This window comes from Salvelinus sp. IW2-2015, unplaced genomic scaffold (assembly GCF_002910315.2).
Source record: "Salvelinus sp. IW2-2015 unplaced genomic scaffold, ASM291031v2 Un_scaffold1159, whole genome shotgun sequence".
Classification (NCBI taxonomy): Eukaryota; Metazoa; Chordata; class Actinopteri; order Salmoniformes; family Salmonidae; genus Salvelinus; species Salvelinus sp. IW2-2015.
The window spans coordinates 1-16,883 of NW_019942758.1; the positions used below are offsets into that span (position 1 = coordinate 1).

At 42.2% G+C, this 16,883-nt stretch overlaps 2 protein-coding genes across 2 annotated transcripts; one reads left to right on the plus strand and one right to left on the minus strand.

Annotated features, from left to right (window-relative positions):
* Positions 1-19: 19 nt before the first annotated feature.
* On the minus strand, positions 20-3,135 carry LOC112069935 (syntaxin-8; the record flags this gene model as incomplete). Its single annotated transcript, XM_024137334.2, has 4 exons — positions 3,032-3,135; positions 2,252-2,351; positions 456-550; positions 20-130 (listed from the first exon to the last, which is right to left on the minus strand). Coding segments are annotated over exons 1-4 (323 nt in total), but the record flags the coding sequence as incomplete, so codon positions are not given.
* Positions 3,136-4,572: 1,437 nt separating this feature from the next.
* Positions 4,573-11,840, plus strand: LOC112069931 (TBC1 domain family member 24-like). Its single transcript, XM_024137326.2, has 8 exons — positions 4,573-5,110; positions 5,373-5,748; positions 5,937-6,593; positions 6,933-7,088; positions 7,869-7,932; positions 8,027-8,125; positions 8,335-8,656; positions 8,987-11,840. Exons 1-8 carry the CDS (start codon positions 4,681-4,683, stop codon positions 9,163-9,165), a joined length of 2,283 nt encoding a protein of 760 aa, XP_023993094.1. The 5' UTR covers positions 4,573-4,680; the 3' UTR covers positions 9,166-11,840.
* Positions 11,841-16,883: the final 5,043 nt, after the last annotated feature.

Below are 16,883 nucleotides of genomic sequence, written 5' to 3' on the forward strand. Positions count from 1 at the left end.
CTGTAAGAGGGAGAAATACCTCGAGGGCTCTGGCTGTGTAACGTCACCCTTGAACGTGGCATTTAGCTGCTTGTCCCTGGTGACCAGGTCGTCAACAAGGTTCTGTCTCCGATCGGCTTCTGACTGCATTCTGGAGGGGCGGTTGTGTTAAGGTCGAGATTATGGTAAAAAAAAATACAGAATTTAGACCCCACAACATGATTAACAAGGAAATGGACTATTATTTTACTAACATTCATTTATAAAGTAACAGACAATGCAAATCACAGATTTTCATTGCAGAGAGTGAAGGATTGATGCAATTTCTTACAAAACACTGCCCTCTACAGGACCTTCACATACAACTACACTGCAGTGCCATGAATGTGAAACCAAACCGTTTTGGGGCACTGTGCTGCGTGTCATCAGTCACATGACCAGGAGGACCAGTGATCATGTGGTGAAAGGAAGGATACATGCGCCGGGAGGACGAGACTCGGAGCAAACTCTCTCTGAGCTGGTTGATGTTCTGTTTCAGCTTCTGTAGCGACGCTCGCAGTGTCATGTTCATCTGGACAGACAAATAAACACTTCTACAATCAATTCCTAAACATAAAATACAGTAGCTACAGTGCCTTCAGAAAGTATTCACACTCCTTTACTTTTTCGACATTTTGTTGTGTTACAGCCTGAATTTAAAATGGATTAAATTGAGATTTTGAGTCACTGATCTACACACAATACCCCATAATGTCAAAGTGGAATTTTGTTTGCAGAAAATGTTAGCAATTAATACAAAATGAAAAGCTGAAATGTCTTGAGTCAACAAGTATTCAACCCCTTTGTTATAGCAAGCCTAAATATGTTCAGGAGTAAAAATGTGCTTAACAAATCGCAGAATAAGTTGCATGTACTCTTTCAGTGTTCAATAAAAGTGGTTAACATGATTTCTTAATAACTACGCCATCTCTGTACCCCACACATACAATTATCTGTAAGGTCCCTCAATCGAGTAGTGAATTTGAAGCACAGATTCAACCACATAGACCAGGGATGTTTTTCAATGCCTCGCAAAGAAGGTCACCAATTGGTAGATGTGTACAATTTTAAAAAGCAGATGCTGAATATCCCTTTGAGTGTGTTGAAGTGGTTAATTAGGCTTTCGATGGTGTATCAATATACAAGTCACTACAAAGATACTGGTGTCCTTCCTAACTCAGTTGCCGGAGAGGAAGGAAACCATTCAGGGATTTCACCATGAGGCCAATAATGATTTTAAAACAGTTACAGTTTAATATGGTTGTGATATGAGAAAACTGAGGATGCATCAACATTGTAGTTACTCCACAATACTGACATAAATTACAGAGTGAAAAAAAGGAAGGCTGCAAAGAATAAAAATATTCCAAAACAGGCATCCTGTTTGCAACAAGGCACTTACTGCAAAAAAATGTGGCAAAGAAATGAACTTTTTGTCCTGAATAGAAAGCATTATGTTTGGGGAAAATCGAACACAACACATCACTGAGTACCACTCTTCATATTTTCTAGAATGGTGGTGGCTGCATCATGTTACGGGTATGCTTGTCATCGGCAGGGACTAAAGGATAAAAATAAACGGAATACAGCTATAATCACAGTCAAAATCCTAGAGAAAAACCTGAGTCAGTCTGCTTTCCACCAGACACTGGGAGATTAATTCACCTTTCAGCAGGACAATAACCTAAAACACAAGGCCAAATATACATGAGCTGCTTACCAAGACAACATTGAATGTTCCTGGTTGTCCTAGTTACAGTTTTGAGATAAATCGTCTTGAAAAACTATGGCAAGACTTAAAAATGTCTGTCTAGCAATAATCAACTTGACAGAGCTTGAAGAATTTTTAAAAGAATAATGGGCAAATATTGTAAAATCCAGGTGTGCAAAGCTCTTAGAGACTTTTCCAAAAACACTGCAAAAGGTGCTTCTACAAAGTATTGAATCAGGGGTTTGAAAACATACGTAAATTATATATTTCTGTATTTCATTCAAAAAAAAGTGCCAACATTTCTAAAAACATGTTTTCACTGTCATTATGAGGTATTGTGTGTACAGTACAGTAGATGGTTGAGGGGAAAAAATCTATTCAATATATTTTGAATTCAGGCTGCAACACAACAACATGTGGAATAAGTCAAGGGGTATGAATACTTTCTGAAGGCACTGCTATATACTTTTGAGGAAACAAATGTGTAGTTTAGCAGGTTGTCATCATAGTATCAACACTTACCTTTGCAGGATTCCCTCTTGTCCTCTGTTGTCTGTTTCTTTCATGAATGTTCTCTGCAATTTCTTGGACAAGGCGGCAAGTGGCTTCATAATTCTGTAACCTACAAAAACCAGGTCGGTATACAATTATCGTGAGTAGTGCTATAGTTGTATATGTAGTTAAAATACTTAGTGTATGAACCACTATAATAAAGCCAGTTCAAAAGAAGATGCTGCAAATCTTCAAGGTATAATAATAACAACAAACAAAACAATTGTAGACAAATTCATTTGGGCTGATTGAATGTGGCCAGCTTTGTCTCGAGTTTAGACTAACTGTCATTCAGCACTGGAGCTGTGTCATTTGAGTTCTTGGTGGTACTCAATCTAAATCACAAGATCTTTCTGCTTGAGCTCACGCTTGAGATGTCATCATGTGACGACAATTTGTTCCTCATCATAGCTACTAGTAACGTTAGATACATTAGCTAGCTAGCTAGCTACTTAAGTCATAACCCTGCATACAGTATATTGTTATCAGCGAAAGTGCATTGTAATCAACTTCGTGTGAACTATCAATGGGAATAATAATATAACATACAGACTGACTTATCGAGTCAAGTCGTAGCTAGCTATTTATTTTTAACAGTAGCTGGTTAAAGGGACACGAGTTACTGTTACTGTAGCTAACGTTAACTATCTAGCTAATAACACAAATATATAGGTTTGAAGACGTATTTCTATATTTTATCCAAATGCCATCTTAAATATACTCATAATGTCCACCTTAAAAGCAGCTTACCAGGGATCTTGAGACATGTTAACCACTTATAATTAATGAATTTGTCGATATTTACTCCATCAATTGTCTGATAAGCAGGGAGCACTTCCTGTTTGGGTGTGACGTCAGGATGGTGTCCTGTGAGTAACAAACTTTCAGCCGTGATTCGTTTACTGTAACCTCGATGTTTCTTTGACGAGAAGCTGATCAAATGAATCCAACTCAAATAAATTGTAATGTTCCTCTCTGACAGAGCTGCTGGTGTCCCCAAGTTCCACACCAGACTCACTGTAGCATGCAAACCAAATGTTAATTCACATTTTACAAATCTTCCATCCAGTCTCTGTCACTGTGTTGATGTGTATCTACCCTCTCAGGCTCATTCATCCATTATTAAAATAAAAAAATAAAAAAGACAATATCCAAATAATTTATAATAAATATTATGACTTCACTTGTTTCTATTTATTTATAGAGCTGTGGCTGTGTGGCCTTGGTGACAGCCAGCAATGTAATTATTTTTGTTTTGGTGGAATAAAGGTCAATAAAGGTCGACATAACCACTGCTCATGTTTTGTTGTAATGTTGACATCTGGAAAATGTCAACATTATCTAACGTTGCCCCCTGTTTGTCTAGTGATATGGAAGTCCCTATTGTAACATTATGTTAGGATTATGACCACTACTAGTATAAACATACTGTAGGCTACAGCTCCTTCAATCATCAAGATAGGCACTGAGTTTGTTTTTCCTCAACAACATGTAAGCCCCCATTTAAATTGATCTATTTACATAGGTTTCTTTGTTTCAAAGCAAAACAATGTGTGTTTTGATCAAAACAATATCTGTTGTGTGAAATGATGGCCTTTGCTAATTCTAGGAATAGAGGCGCTCATTTGGCACGCCCATGTTTTCCTATAAAACAGTTTCATAGAGCTATGTTCCTCCAGGAAAAGGGAAGGGAAAGGAAAATGCATTCAACTGAGATGGGTCTTCCGCATTTAACCCAACCCCTCTGAAAAGACTTAGAAAGTAAAATAATCTTTAATGTTTTTTGCTAAATGCTGCCATAAACATGTAAACTAACAAGAAAAGATAAACCCAGGCAAACCCAGATACCAGATACAATACCAGATAAACCCAGGAAGATAAACTGGTTAAAAGTAGGACACATGCTTTGTGAGAACACTCAAGTCTGTATCGTCATGATTTTCACACATATTTTGATACGTCTAAGTGTGTATGAAAATAATAGCATAGCCATTCACTGCCCATTTATGGCAATGGAGACTGTCCTTTACACAGTAGCCTATTATCAAATGAAACAATAATCTGCCACTTCAGTGATGTTTTGATTTTATTGCTCTAGTTCATTCGTTGCTGTCCGCTGGTGTTGGCAGTCGAAGAAAGGAGGCATTCCTTGTCGCCACAGTAATGGAACTTAAGTCAGAGGAATTTTCCACTCAGAATACACAAAAACACTGTAAACAAACCCATATCACTTTCTGTGCTGGTCACCTGACCAACTGACAACTGTGTATGAAACCTACATCCACAAGGCACTCAGATGAAAAACATGACAAGGGAAGTATACCGCCACTGGAGACTGTCTTGTCATTGATATAGAGGAGAACTTGACATTTGCAGAGGAGAATACTGTACCAGACAGCATGATCCATGTTTCAAGAACGCCCAAGTTCTCCACTTGTGGGACTATAAGTTTAGACCCGTCTCCTATGGAAACAACCGCTGACCAGGACCAGGACCAGGACTTGAGCTCAGCAGCCAGACACAGAAGACCCAGGTCCCATTCCTACTACAGCCCAGAGGACGCCAAAAAGTATGGCGTAGAGACGGCGACAGATGAGAACTTTGTCAGGCCACGCTCCAGGTCTTTCTATAGTTACGAGACGTCTGAGCTCCACAGAGAAGGGAACTTTACCAGGTCCAACGCCATGAGGCCGAGATCCAACTCCCTGGAGAAGAGTGGGGACAGGAAGACGGAGAATAGTGCGGATGGGAATCAGGGGATCATGGCTCGGCTCAACAAGAAATCCAAGTCCAACACCAACAAACACTTGCCATGCAGAGATCTCAATGGTATGCAAATTACAGTATGTTTAAAAGTGTCCGATTTATGTTTATTTGACAATTTATGTTTCTTTTTCTATTTTGCCATATTCCTAGTGTTATATGAAGAACAGAGGGGAGAAATGCAGAATATGCACAAACACAGTGTACTTAATCCAAAACAAGAATGTTGCTGTGGATGGACACAGATCTATAACAATTCACTTATTAAATAATACATTTATTAATTATGATGTTAGTTGCTAGTTTTCTTCCTTCCTCTCTCCAACAGGCAGAAGAGGCAGTCTGAAGGGTGTCCCCATGATGACCATCTCTGAATCAGAGAACTGGGAGATCAGCTCCTGTTCTGGTATGAAGTATGGCCAGTTTGTGGACTGGGAGAAGATCGACCCTGAATCTTCAGAGCGCTACCAGAGGATTCTGAAGTCGGACCACCAGGAGCTGAAGACCATGGGTCGATCAGGGTTCTGGGCCATGCCCCATACACTAAGGGCCAAGGCCTATTATCATATAATTCATGGTATCAACTGCAGGTCCATCCAACCGGATCGAGATCGTTACCAGGATGTGGCCAAGAAGCTCTTCGGGGAGCAGAAGATGAGCACACACCCGTTCCCTGAGTACATGGATGATGGCGTGATCCCTAGGTACTGGCTATGAAGCTATCAGAGAAGAATGGTTCAGATGATCAAATCATGATCAAATTATTTTAGTCATTAAACTTTGATAGGAGAATCTGAAGTTGATCATGCTTTTTCCAATATTGCATGTACATTATGTTCTGTTCATTACATGATAACATAGCAAGTATCTTTGTTATTCTTCCCACCCCCAGGTACTGCCTCAACGAAGCTGGTCTCAATTCTGTCAAAAAGGTCCTCCTCTGCATCGGCAAGCACTTCCCGGACATCAACTTCTGCCCAATCCTCCCAGCCTTGGTGGCTCTCCTCCTGCATTTCAGCGAAGACGAAGCTGAGTGCTTCCACAGCATCTGCCGCCTTATCGCCTACAATGACCCCAACAAGCGTTACATCGACCAGACATTCCTCACCTACCGGGCCTCCTGCATGACCTTCGGCGACTTGGCCAACAAGTACTGCCGCGGCATCCGCAAGCTCATCGCCAGCTCCCACCAGAACCTCTTTGAGTTCTACTCTGATTGGATCATGTGGATCTTTGCCGACCTCCCCTTCACATACGCTATCAGGGTCCTGGATGTCTATCTTCTGGAGGGTTACAAGGTTCTCTACAGGGTGGCTCTGGCTCTTCTCAGCTTGTACAAGGTCTCGGTTTCGTCTCGTGTCGCCGATGTGGAGGACTTCAGGCGAGACATGAAGAGCTTTGTGGAGAACGTGGCGCGTCACTGTACGGCGGAGAAGCTGCTGGAGAGGGCCTTCAGCATCCAACTGGCCACGCGGAGGGAGCTCAACCTACTGTTCAACGCTAACAAGGACTCGCTCAGGCAGAAGGGCATCAGTATCCACCAGAAGCGGTGAGGCTGTTGGTCAAGGGAGTTCTTCGAGAACATGTTTCTACTCTTGTTGAACATCTAATTGGTCCACTCTCTGTTAACGGAAAACAAAAGATAGCAAGCCATCCCCAAGTCAGCCCTATTTCTCATCGGATGATTATGACAGATTACCTCCAGCTCAGTTTGTTATAGAGATCCTACAGTCGTTCTACTAAACTATTCCTAGATACTGTATCCTTTTGATCTATAAACAGTTTACAGCTCTTTACTTTCTGAGTTCCTTTATGTTCATCTGTAATCTGAAGATACGCTTCAAAATAAATATTTACATTCTCTAACTGTTTCTGTTCCTCCATAAAGGCAGTCATGCCAGGTAGTGGATTTTGACAGCTTCAGCTCCAGCGTTGTCACGGGGACAGAGATGAGGATTGTCTGGGCCTGGATCCCTGAACGCTTTGCCCTCTTCAATCCCAAAAGGCTGTTCAGCACAAATGAACATGGCCGAAGCCTGGCCTCGTAAGTGATTTTTATTCACTATTTTACCTTAGTAGTGGATCAAGTAGTGAAGACATGTACATTCAGCAGCCCAGAACTGTCTACAGTAAATTCAACAGCCCAGAGCTGTATAAACTCACCTTATGGTTCAGTTACATAATAGTGAAATGCTGTGTTGTTAGTATCAACAACATTATTGCCTTAAGGTGCATGACCAAGTGTCCTCCAGTTTGTTGTCTGGAACAGTTAACGTGGCATCGGTTAACAACAGTTATTCATGTCTTTAGAAGTGTTCTGTTGGTCTGTCAGGAGAAAATGTTGTCGATAATATTAATCAGCACTTGCAAATCCGTTTAGAAATGCTCTGAATACCTATGTCACAATTACTGGCTGTTGTCTCATCCTAGAGCTAGTCAAAACGTTGAGACGCCAATAGTTATTTTTCTACGCTATGAGGAATCTCTATGCATGTTGACTCTGATGTCCTTCAAAGAGTTTGATTGGGATTCTCTGACTTTCCCTTTGTCACTGCGCTCACACGTACCTGCCTCAGCAGACATGCTTTTGAATTGGTTCTAGCCATACACAGGGTGGTCATGACAGGATGTGATGACCCCAATTAAAAGTCTGACCCTGACCAGGACGTGACCCATCCGGTGAACCTTGAACTTTCACCCCATAAAGACATTCTAAGGGGCTGGGATTGTTGAATAACCGTTGTCTAAAAACATTACAAGTTGCATTGCCATTGTTCACTGTGAGTGCTTAAAGTAGTAATTACATTTTTTTTCTAATTTAAAGATTTTATTCCTGTGTTGAGGGGCATGAGCCAGCCATCTTGCTTCTGAAAACTGTGGATGAAGAGGTGAGTTTACAGTAGCAGACAACCTTTTTTTTGTCTATTTTTTGACACTCAACTAGATTCTATGCAGACTTCTTACCCCTGTGTCACTCCACAGGTCTGTGGTGCCTTCCTGTCGACAGATTTGATTCAGCGGAAAAAGTATGATTCAGAAGAACCTGCGTATTTTGGGACTGGGGAGAGCTTTGTTTTCACGGTGAGAGAAATGACAATCTACAGATCTGAAATAGCTGATTTTGCAAATGTTTTTCCTTTGATTCTGAACAATTGTGTTAGCGTAAAAAATGCTGGTTGAAATCTTTACGGATCATGCCGTAGAAGAACACAGGCTCCATTCCTTTCCCATGTCAATCAGTCAATTCAGGAACTTAATTGTTCATTGTTCTTAATTCGTTGTTCTTTCAGCTTCGTCCAGGCATGGAGCGTTACCAACGGGCTGTGGTTCACATTACGGCCAAGAGACAACCTTCTCCAGACCTTCGAGCTGCTAGGGTCTGTGTATACACTTCCTCTGGTAAAGAGGACTCCTCCTCTACCCCAGTCTCCACCACCTCTACGACCAACCACACCACCCTGACCTGTCCAGCCGGGACCCTCCAGGACCCCAGCTACATGACCGTTCCCATCACCACCTCCTCCCCCGGACCTCTCTCCCCCTCACCCAAGAGGGCCAAGGAACAAGGGGCCTTCATGTTCATCGCCGGAGACCACGAGAGGCTAGTCATTGGTAAGCTGCTCATATGTATGCTAAAGTGTTTGCTGTTCAGAGTCGTTGGTAGAGTGTCACAAAGAGTGATCAACAACCTTCTGAAACCTGAATAAGCCTGATGGCCTAAGGAACATTCTTGCCAGAGTTTTTGCAGCGACTTTGACGATGGTGGTAGGGGAAACAGCTTAGGGTTTCTCACATGGCATATTCTTTGTATCCACCCTTTGTATTCTTTGTGTTGATGTCAACATTACTGAGAAGTGCAGCAGCTAGAAGTGGGCTGCTGTTATTACTGTAAATTCAATGCTGACATCTTTTACAGTGAGCGTGATGTGTTTGTCTCGCCAGGTGGCGATGGGGGTCACGCTCTCTGCCTCCAGGCTGATCTGGAGGGGGGCTACACAGAGCGATGTGACACCTTCGAGAGCGCCCCTCTCTGCAAGAGACACTTCAAGATCCAGTCCCTGGAAGTGTGGGGAATTCAGAACTCCATCTCGTTCTCACACTACTTCTCTTACTGTCATTGAAAGAGGATGCTGACATATGGTTCCCCCTCTTATATGAACTGGTTTCTCCTAATTCCGTTGTCCATTTGATTAGACTGTATTTTCCTTAGTTATGTGTGTTGATGACAATGACCCATAGGCTAAATTAACAGGGTTTTTACAGTGCATTCGGAAAGTATTCACACTGCTTGACTTTTTCCATATTTTGTTACGTTACAGCCTTATTCTAAAATCAATCAAATAATTCCCCCCCCCTCATCAATCTACACGCATAATGACAAAGCAAAAACAGGTTTTTATATATTTTTGCAAATTTATTCAAAATAAAAAACTGAAATATCACATTTCAAAAGTATTCACACCCTTTACTCAGTACTTTGTTAAAGCACCTTTGGCAGCGATTACAGCCTTGAGTTTTCTTGGGTATGACGCTACAAGCTTGGCACACCTGTATTTGGGGAGTTTCTCCCATTCTTCTCTGCAGATCCTCTCCAGCTCTGTCAGGATGGATGGGGAGTGTTGATGCACAGCTGTTTTTAGGTCTCTCCAGTGATGTTCGATCGGGTTCAAGTCCAGGCTCTGGCTGGGCCACTCAAGGACATTCAGAGACTTGTCCCGAAGCCACTCCTGCGTTGTCTTGGCTGTGTGCTTAGGGTTGTTGTCCTGTTGGAAAGTGAACCTTCACCCCAGTCTGAGTTCCTGAGCGTTCTGGAGCAGGTTTTCATCAAGGATCTCTTTGACTAGTCTCCCAGTCTCTGACGCTTAAAAAAATCCCCACAGCACGATACTGCCATCACCATGCTTCACCGTAGGGATGGTGACGCTTGGCATTTAGGCCAAAGAGTTCAATCTTTCATCAGGCCAGAGAATCTTGTTTCTCATGGTCTGAGAGTCCTTTCGGTGGCTTTTGGCAAACTCCAAGCGGGCTGTCATGTGTCTTTTACTGGCTTCAGCTGGCCACTCTACCATAATGGCCTGATTGGTGGAGTGCTGCAGAGATGGTTGTCCTTCTGGAAGGTTCTCCCATCTCCACAGAGGAACTCTGGAGCTCTGTCAGAGTGACCATCGGGTTCTTGGTCACCTCCCTGACCAAGGCCCTTCTCCCCGATTGCTCAGTTTGGCCGGACGGCCAGCTCTAGGAAGAGTGTTGTGGGTTTCAAACTTCTTCCATTTAAGAATGATGGAGGCCACTGTGTCTTGGGGACCTTCAATGCTGCAGAAATTTGGTACCCTCCAGATCTGTGCCTCGACACAATCCTGTTTCGGAGCTTTGCTGACAATTCCTTTGACCTCATGGCTTGGTTTTTGCTCTGACATGCACTGTCAACTGTGAGACTTTATATAGACAGGTGTGTGCCTTTCCAAATCATGTTCAATCAATTGAATTTACCACAGGCGGACTCCAATCAAGTTGTAGAAACATCTCAAGGATGATCATTGGAAACAGGATGCACCTGAGTTAAATTTTGAGTCTCATAGCAAAGGGTCTGAATGCTTGTGTAAATTAGTTTTTTCTGCTGTTTATTTTTAATGCATTTGCAAAAAAAAATCCTACAAACCTTTTTTGTGTGTAGATTGATGAGGGAAAAAATAATTGAATCAATTTTAGAATAAGGCTGTAACGTAACAAATCTGGAAAAAGTAAAGGGGTCTGAATACTTTCAGAATGCACTGTATTTGAATTGTATGCTATATTTGTTTGTTGATTATTCATATACTTCTTGATGAATGTTTATATTTGTACATATATTAATAGGATTGCAAAGGGAGGATATACGTATATCTACACAAAATACTCTGTAATTTCAAAGTGAAAAAAAGAAAAGCTATCATTATTATTAGAAAATAACACAGCAATATATCTTGATTAGATAAGTATTCAACCCCCTGAGTCAATACATGTTACAATCACCTTTGGCAGCTATTACAGCTGTGAGTCTTTCTGTGTAAGTCTCTAAGAGTTTTGGACACCTGGATTGTACAATATTTGCCCGTTATTCTTTAAAAATGTGTCAAGCTCTGTCAAGTTGGTTGTTGATCATTGCTATATGGCCATTTTCAAGTCTTGTCATGGATTTTCAAGACGGTTTAAGTCTGAACTGTAACTAGGCCACTCAGAAACCTTCAATGACATCTCCAGTGTATATTTGGCCTTGTGTTTTAGGTTTTTGTCCTGCTGAAAGGTGAATTTGTCTCCCAGTGTCTGTTGGAAAGCAGACTGAACCAGGTTTTTCTCTAGGATTTTGCCTGTGCTTAGCTCTATTCTGTTTCTTTTTATCCCCCCCAAAAACTCCCTAGTTCATGCCGATGACAAGCATACCAATAACATGATGCAGCACCATCATGTTTGAAAATATGAAGAGTGGTAGTCAGTGATGTGTTGTGTTGGATTTGCCACAAACATAATATTCAGGACAAAAAGTTAATTTCTTTGCCACATGTTTTGCAGTATTATTTAGTGCCTCGTTGCAAACAGGATGCATGTTTTTGAATATTTTTTAAAATTCTGTACAAGCTTCCATTTACTCTGTCATTTATGTTAGTATTGTAGATGTATGTTTGTGTTGTTGATCCATCCTCAGTTATCTCCTATCACAGCCATGAAACTCTGTAACTGTTTTCAAATCACCATTGACTTGGTGTATTGATACTCCATCCAAAGTGTTACATTAATAACTACACCATGCTCAAAGGGATATTCCATGTCTATTGTTGTTTTTACCCAACTACCAACAGGTGCCCTTCGTTGTGAACGATGGGAAGACCTCCCTGGTCTTTGTGGTTGAATCTGTACTCTAAATGCACTGCTCGACTGAGGGACCTTACAGATAATTGTATGTGTGGGGTACAGAAATGGGGCATTACAGACAGAGTGAATCCATGCAACTTATTTTGACGTTTAAGCACATTTTTACTCCTGAACTTATTTAGGCTTGCCATAAGAAAAGTGTTGAATACTTTATTAACTCAAGACATTTCAGCTTTTCATCTGTTATTAATTTGTAAACATTTCTAAAACTGTCTCTGTCTTCAACCTAGCTCCCTGGCTAGCTCCCTGGCTATCTCCCTGGCAGTGACCAATCCATAGAATTAGGAATTAGAATACTAGAATGGACATGAACCTTCTTATGATGGTAATATAAAGTGTCAGACATTTTGGTAAGGGAGTTGGTCAACCATGGTTTTGCCAATGCTCTGATAAGAGTGTAAAACAATGAATTTATAGATTATCTGCACTGTACGTTGTTAGCTAGCTAACCAGACAGTTTTTAGAGGAGTGATCCCATACGTTTTTCTAAACAACTGCCAATATGCCAACAATCCATTCAAACAATCAGTTGATGATAGGACTTAGACAAATTGTAATTGCAACAAGTACTGATATTGTATCATATAATAACAATTTAGAAGAAAATACAAATTTAGACATGTATTATGGTCTGTTTATGTTATAGGCTATTTATACAGAAAATGTGTATACAACCTGTCCGTTTAAACTGTATTTATAATTATATGACAATATTTTAGGTTGACAACACGTATTTTACATAATTTCTGGCATATCATTTGCCTTACTTTTATTTCCCTGCATAAGTAAAAGCAGGAAATGCATCACCTATGCCTTTACTGCATATTCATTCCAGATTGTTTTGGATTTCTCCCTGACCACAATAGCTTCCATTTTCACTCCATTCTGGATCTTTGAGTCTTTCTAATTTTATAGGATCTCTAGCCTTTCTAATTTTATAGGATCTCTAGCCATGTCTAGATGGAATACAGCTTCTGTGCATTATAGCTAACCCTTACCCTAACACTTTTCCTAAACTGCTACGTTAATTATCATAACCTGCTGTGTAAGTTTTCTTAAACCTGATACGAAAAGTCAATTTTGACAAAACCTGAAACTCTTCTAGACAAAACCGATCTATATGGACCAATCACACTCCAAAGACGCACCCAAATGTTTTCCTCCGGCTGCATGAGACAACTACTACATCACCATAGAAACTGACCCAAACTAATGGTAGGCTAGGCAACGTTTGTCTGTATGGCAAATGAGAGAAAGATAGCTGAAGCTCGAGAAGATTTTACAGGCTTGAAGACTTAGGTGCAATATTGTTGAATCATGGCTGGAGATGCACAAGAGATTCCACGGCTTGAGCTGGAGGATGTAATTGGGTTCAACGGTATTGTAAAATATCCTGCCAGCCTATTTAGCTAGCTAACCTATTCAGCCGAGCTAACATATTCAGCTGAGCTAACCAAGTTATCTGGTAACAAGTAATACTAACGTTAGCTAACGTTATTTGTTGCCATGAGTGATATGGCTGTTGTCACTAGGATCAGGGCATGCTATGGTAGCTACTAGCTACTAACGTTACTGTTGCTTGTTGCCAGTGGGGGTTTCAGCTGGTTTGTCATCTTTTCAATGTGTCTAAATATAACTCAATTATTTGTAATGGACTGTTCAGTTTAGGGAAAGTATTTGGAAGTTTCCTTCAAAACTCTAGTCTTTTTGTCAATCAATCAAATCAAATTGATTTATATAGCCCTTCTTAGATCATCTGATATCTCAAAGTGCCTGACAGAAACCCAGCCTAAACCCCCAAACAGCAAGCAATGCAGGTGTAGAAGCACAGTGGCTAGGAAAAACTCCCTAGAAAGGACAAAACCAAGTAAGAAACCTAGAGAGGAACCATGCTATGAGGGGTGGCCAGTCCTCCTCTGGCTGTGCCGGGTGGAGATTATAACAGAACATGGCCAAGATGTTCAAATGTTCATAAATGACCAGCATGGTGAAATAATAATAATCACAGTAGTTGTCGAAGGTGCAACAGGTCAGCACCTCAGGAGTAAATGTCAGTTGGCTTTTCATAGCCCATCAATAACAGCTGGTGCGCGATATCTAATATTAAAGGAGTCTCGAATTATTGCTTGCCTGAGGTAGAGTACCTTATGATAAGCTGTCGACCACACTATCTACCAAGAGAGTGTCATCTGTATTATTCGTAGCCGTCTATTTACCACCACAAAGCGAAGCTGGCTCTAAGACCGCTCTCAACCACTCTATAAGGCCATAAGCAAAGAAGAAAATGCTCACCCAGAAGCGGCGCTCCTAGTGGCCAGGGACTTTAATGCAGGCAAACTTAAATCAGTTTTACCAAATTTTTACCAGCATGTCACAACCAGGGGAAAAAAATCCTAGACCATCTTTACTCCACACCCAGAGATGCATACAAAGCTCTCCCCCACCCTCCATTTGGCAAATCTGACCATAATTCTATCCTCCTGATTCCTGCTTACAAGCAAAAACTAAAACAGGAAGTAGCAGTGACTCGCTCAATACGAGAGTGGTCAGATGACGCGGATGCTACACTACAGGCCTGTTTTGCTAGCACAAACTGGAATATGTTCCGGGATTCATCCAATGGCATTGAGGAATACACCACCTCAGTCATCGGCTTCATCAATAAGTGCATCGATGACGTCGTCCCCACAGTGACTGGACGTACATATCCCAACCAGAAGCCATGGATTACAGGCAACATCCGCATTGAGCTAAAGGCTATAGCTGCCGCTTTCAAGGAGCGGGAGACTAATCCGGACGCTTATATGAAATCCCGCTATGCCATCAGACAAACCATCAAACAAGAAAAGCGTCGATATAAGATTAAGATTGAATCCTACTACACCGGCTCTGACGCTCGTCGGATGTGGCAGAGTTTGAAAACTATTACAGACTACAAAGGGAAACCCAGTCGCGAGCTGCCCAGTGACACGAGCCTACCAGACGAGCTAAATGCCTTTTATGCTTGCTTCGAGGCAAGCGACACTGAAGCATGCACGAGAGCACCAGCTGTTCTGGATGACTGTATGATAACGCTCACGGTAGCCGATATCAACAAAACCTTTAAACAGGTCAACATTCACAAAGCCGCTGGGCCAGACGGATTACCAGGACGTGTACTCAAAGCACGCGCGGACTGTCAAGTGTCTTCACTGACATTTTCAACCTCTCCCTGACTGAGCCTGTAATACCGACATGTTTCAAGCAGACCACCATAGTCTCTGTGCCCAAAGAAGCGAAGGTAACCTGCCTAAATGATTACCGCCCCGTGGCACTCATGTCGGTAGCCATGAAGTGCTTTGAAAGGCTGGTCATGGCTCACATCAACAGCATCCTCCAGGACACCCTATACCCACTCCAATTCGCATACCGCCTCAACAGATCCACAGGTGACGCAATCTCCACACCGCCCTTTCTCACCTGGACAAAAGGAACACCTATGTGAGAATGCTGTTCATCGACTACAGCTCAGCGTTCAACACCATAGTGCCCACGAAACTCATCACTAAGGTAAGGACTCTGGGACTAAACACCTCCCTCTGCAACTGAATCCTGGACTTCCTGACGGGCCGCCCCCAGGTGGTAAGAGTAGGCAACAACACGTCTGCCACTCTGATCCATAACACTGCGGCCCCTCAGGGGTGTGTACTTAGTCCCCTCCTGTATTCCCTGTTCACCCACGACTGCGTGGCAAACACGACTCCAACACCAGCATTAAGTTTGCTGACGACACAACAGTGGTAGGCCTGATCAACGACAACGATGAGACAGCCAATAGGGAGGAGGTCAGAGACCTGGCAGTGTGGTGCCAGGACAACAACCTCTCCCTCAATGTGAGCAAGACAAAGGAGCTGATCGTGGACTATAGGAAAAGGCGGGCCGAACAGCCGCCATTAACATCGATGGGGCTGTAGTGGAGCGGGTCAAGAGTTTCAAGTTCCTTGGTGTCCACATCACCAATGAACAAGCATGGTCCAAACATACCAAGACAGCCGTGAAGAGGACACAACAAAACCTTTTCCTCCTCAGGAGACTGAAACGATTTGGCATGGGTCCCCAGATCTGGGGTTCTACAGCTGCACCATCGAGAGCATCCTGACTGGTTGCATCACTGCCTGGTATGGCAACTGATCGGCATCTGAACGTAAGGCGCTACAGAGGGAACTATATAATAGGCGGTGTCAGAGGAAAGCCCATAAAAAGCCCATAAAAAAAGCCCATAAAATTGACAGAGACTCCAGGCAAGCGGTACCGGAGCGCCAAGTCTAGGAACAAAAGGCTCCTCAACAGCTTCTACCCCCAAGCCATTAGACTGCTGAACAATTGATAAAAATTGCCACCGGACAATTTACCTTGACCCCCCCCCCCCTCTTGTACACTGCTACTACTCGCTGTTTGTTTGTTACCTATCACTTCGCCCCCACCCACAGTACATGTACAGATTACCTCAACTAGCATGTACCCCTGCACACTGACTCGGTACCGGTGCTCCCTATAAATAGCCTTGTTATTGTTATTCTTATTGTGTTACTTTTTATTATTACTTTTTACTTTAGCCTACTTGGTAAATATTTTCTTCTTCTTGAACTGCACTGTTGGTTAAGGGCTTGTAAGTAAGCATTTCACGGTAAAGTCTACACTTGTTGTATTTGGTGCATGTAGCAAATTTTATTTACCTTGATGAGTTTCTCCTGAATCCTGCTTCAGACAACCAAGTTAGGTTAAATCATAATCATAATCATATCCTCATCTTTAGTTCTGGTCTAAAGCATGTCTTTACAATTTTTTGGGGACAGGACATATATTTTCTGGCCCCAGAGTGCACCCAGACAGAGAACACTTAATCTATCCTCTTGGTTGCACTGTTATTTTGACGAGCCTGAAAGACCGC

Coding starts and splice junctions, on each gene's coding strand:
- LOC112069931 (XM_024137326.2), top strand. CDS start 4,681: ATGATCCATGTTTCAAGAACGCCCAAGTTCTCCACTTGTGGGACTATA. Junction 6,594..6,932: donor ATCAGTATCCACCAGAAGCG/GTGAGGCTGTTG, acceptor TCCTCCATAAAG/GCAGTCATGCCAGGTAGTGG. Junction 7,089..7,868: donor CATGGCCGAAGCCTGGCCTC/GTAAGTGATTTT, acceptor TCTAATTTAAAG/ATTTTATTCCTGTGTTGAGG.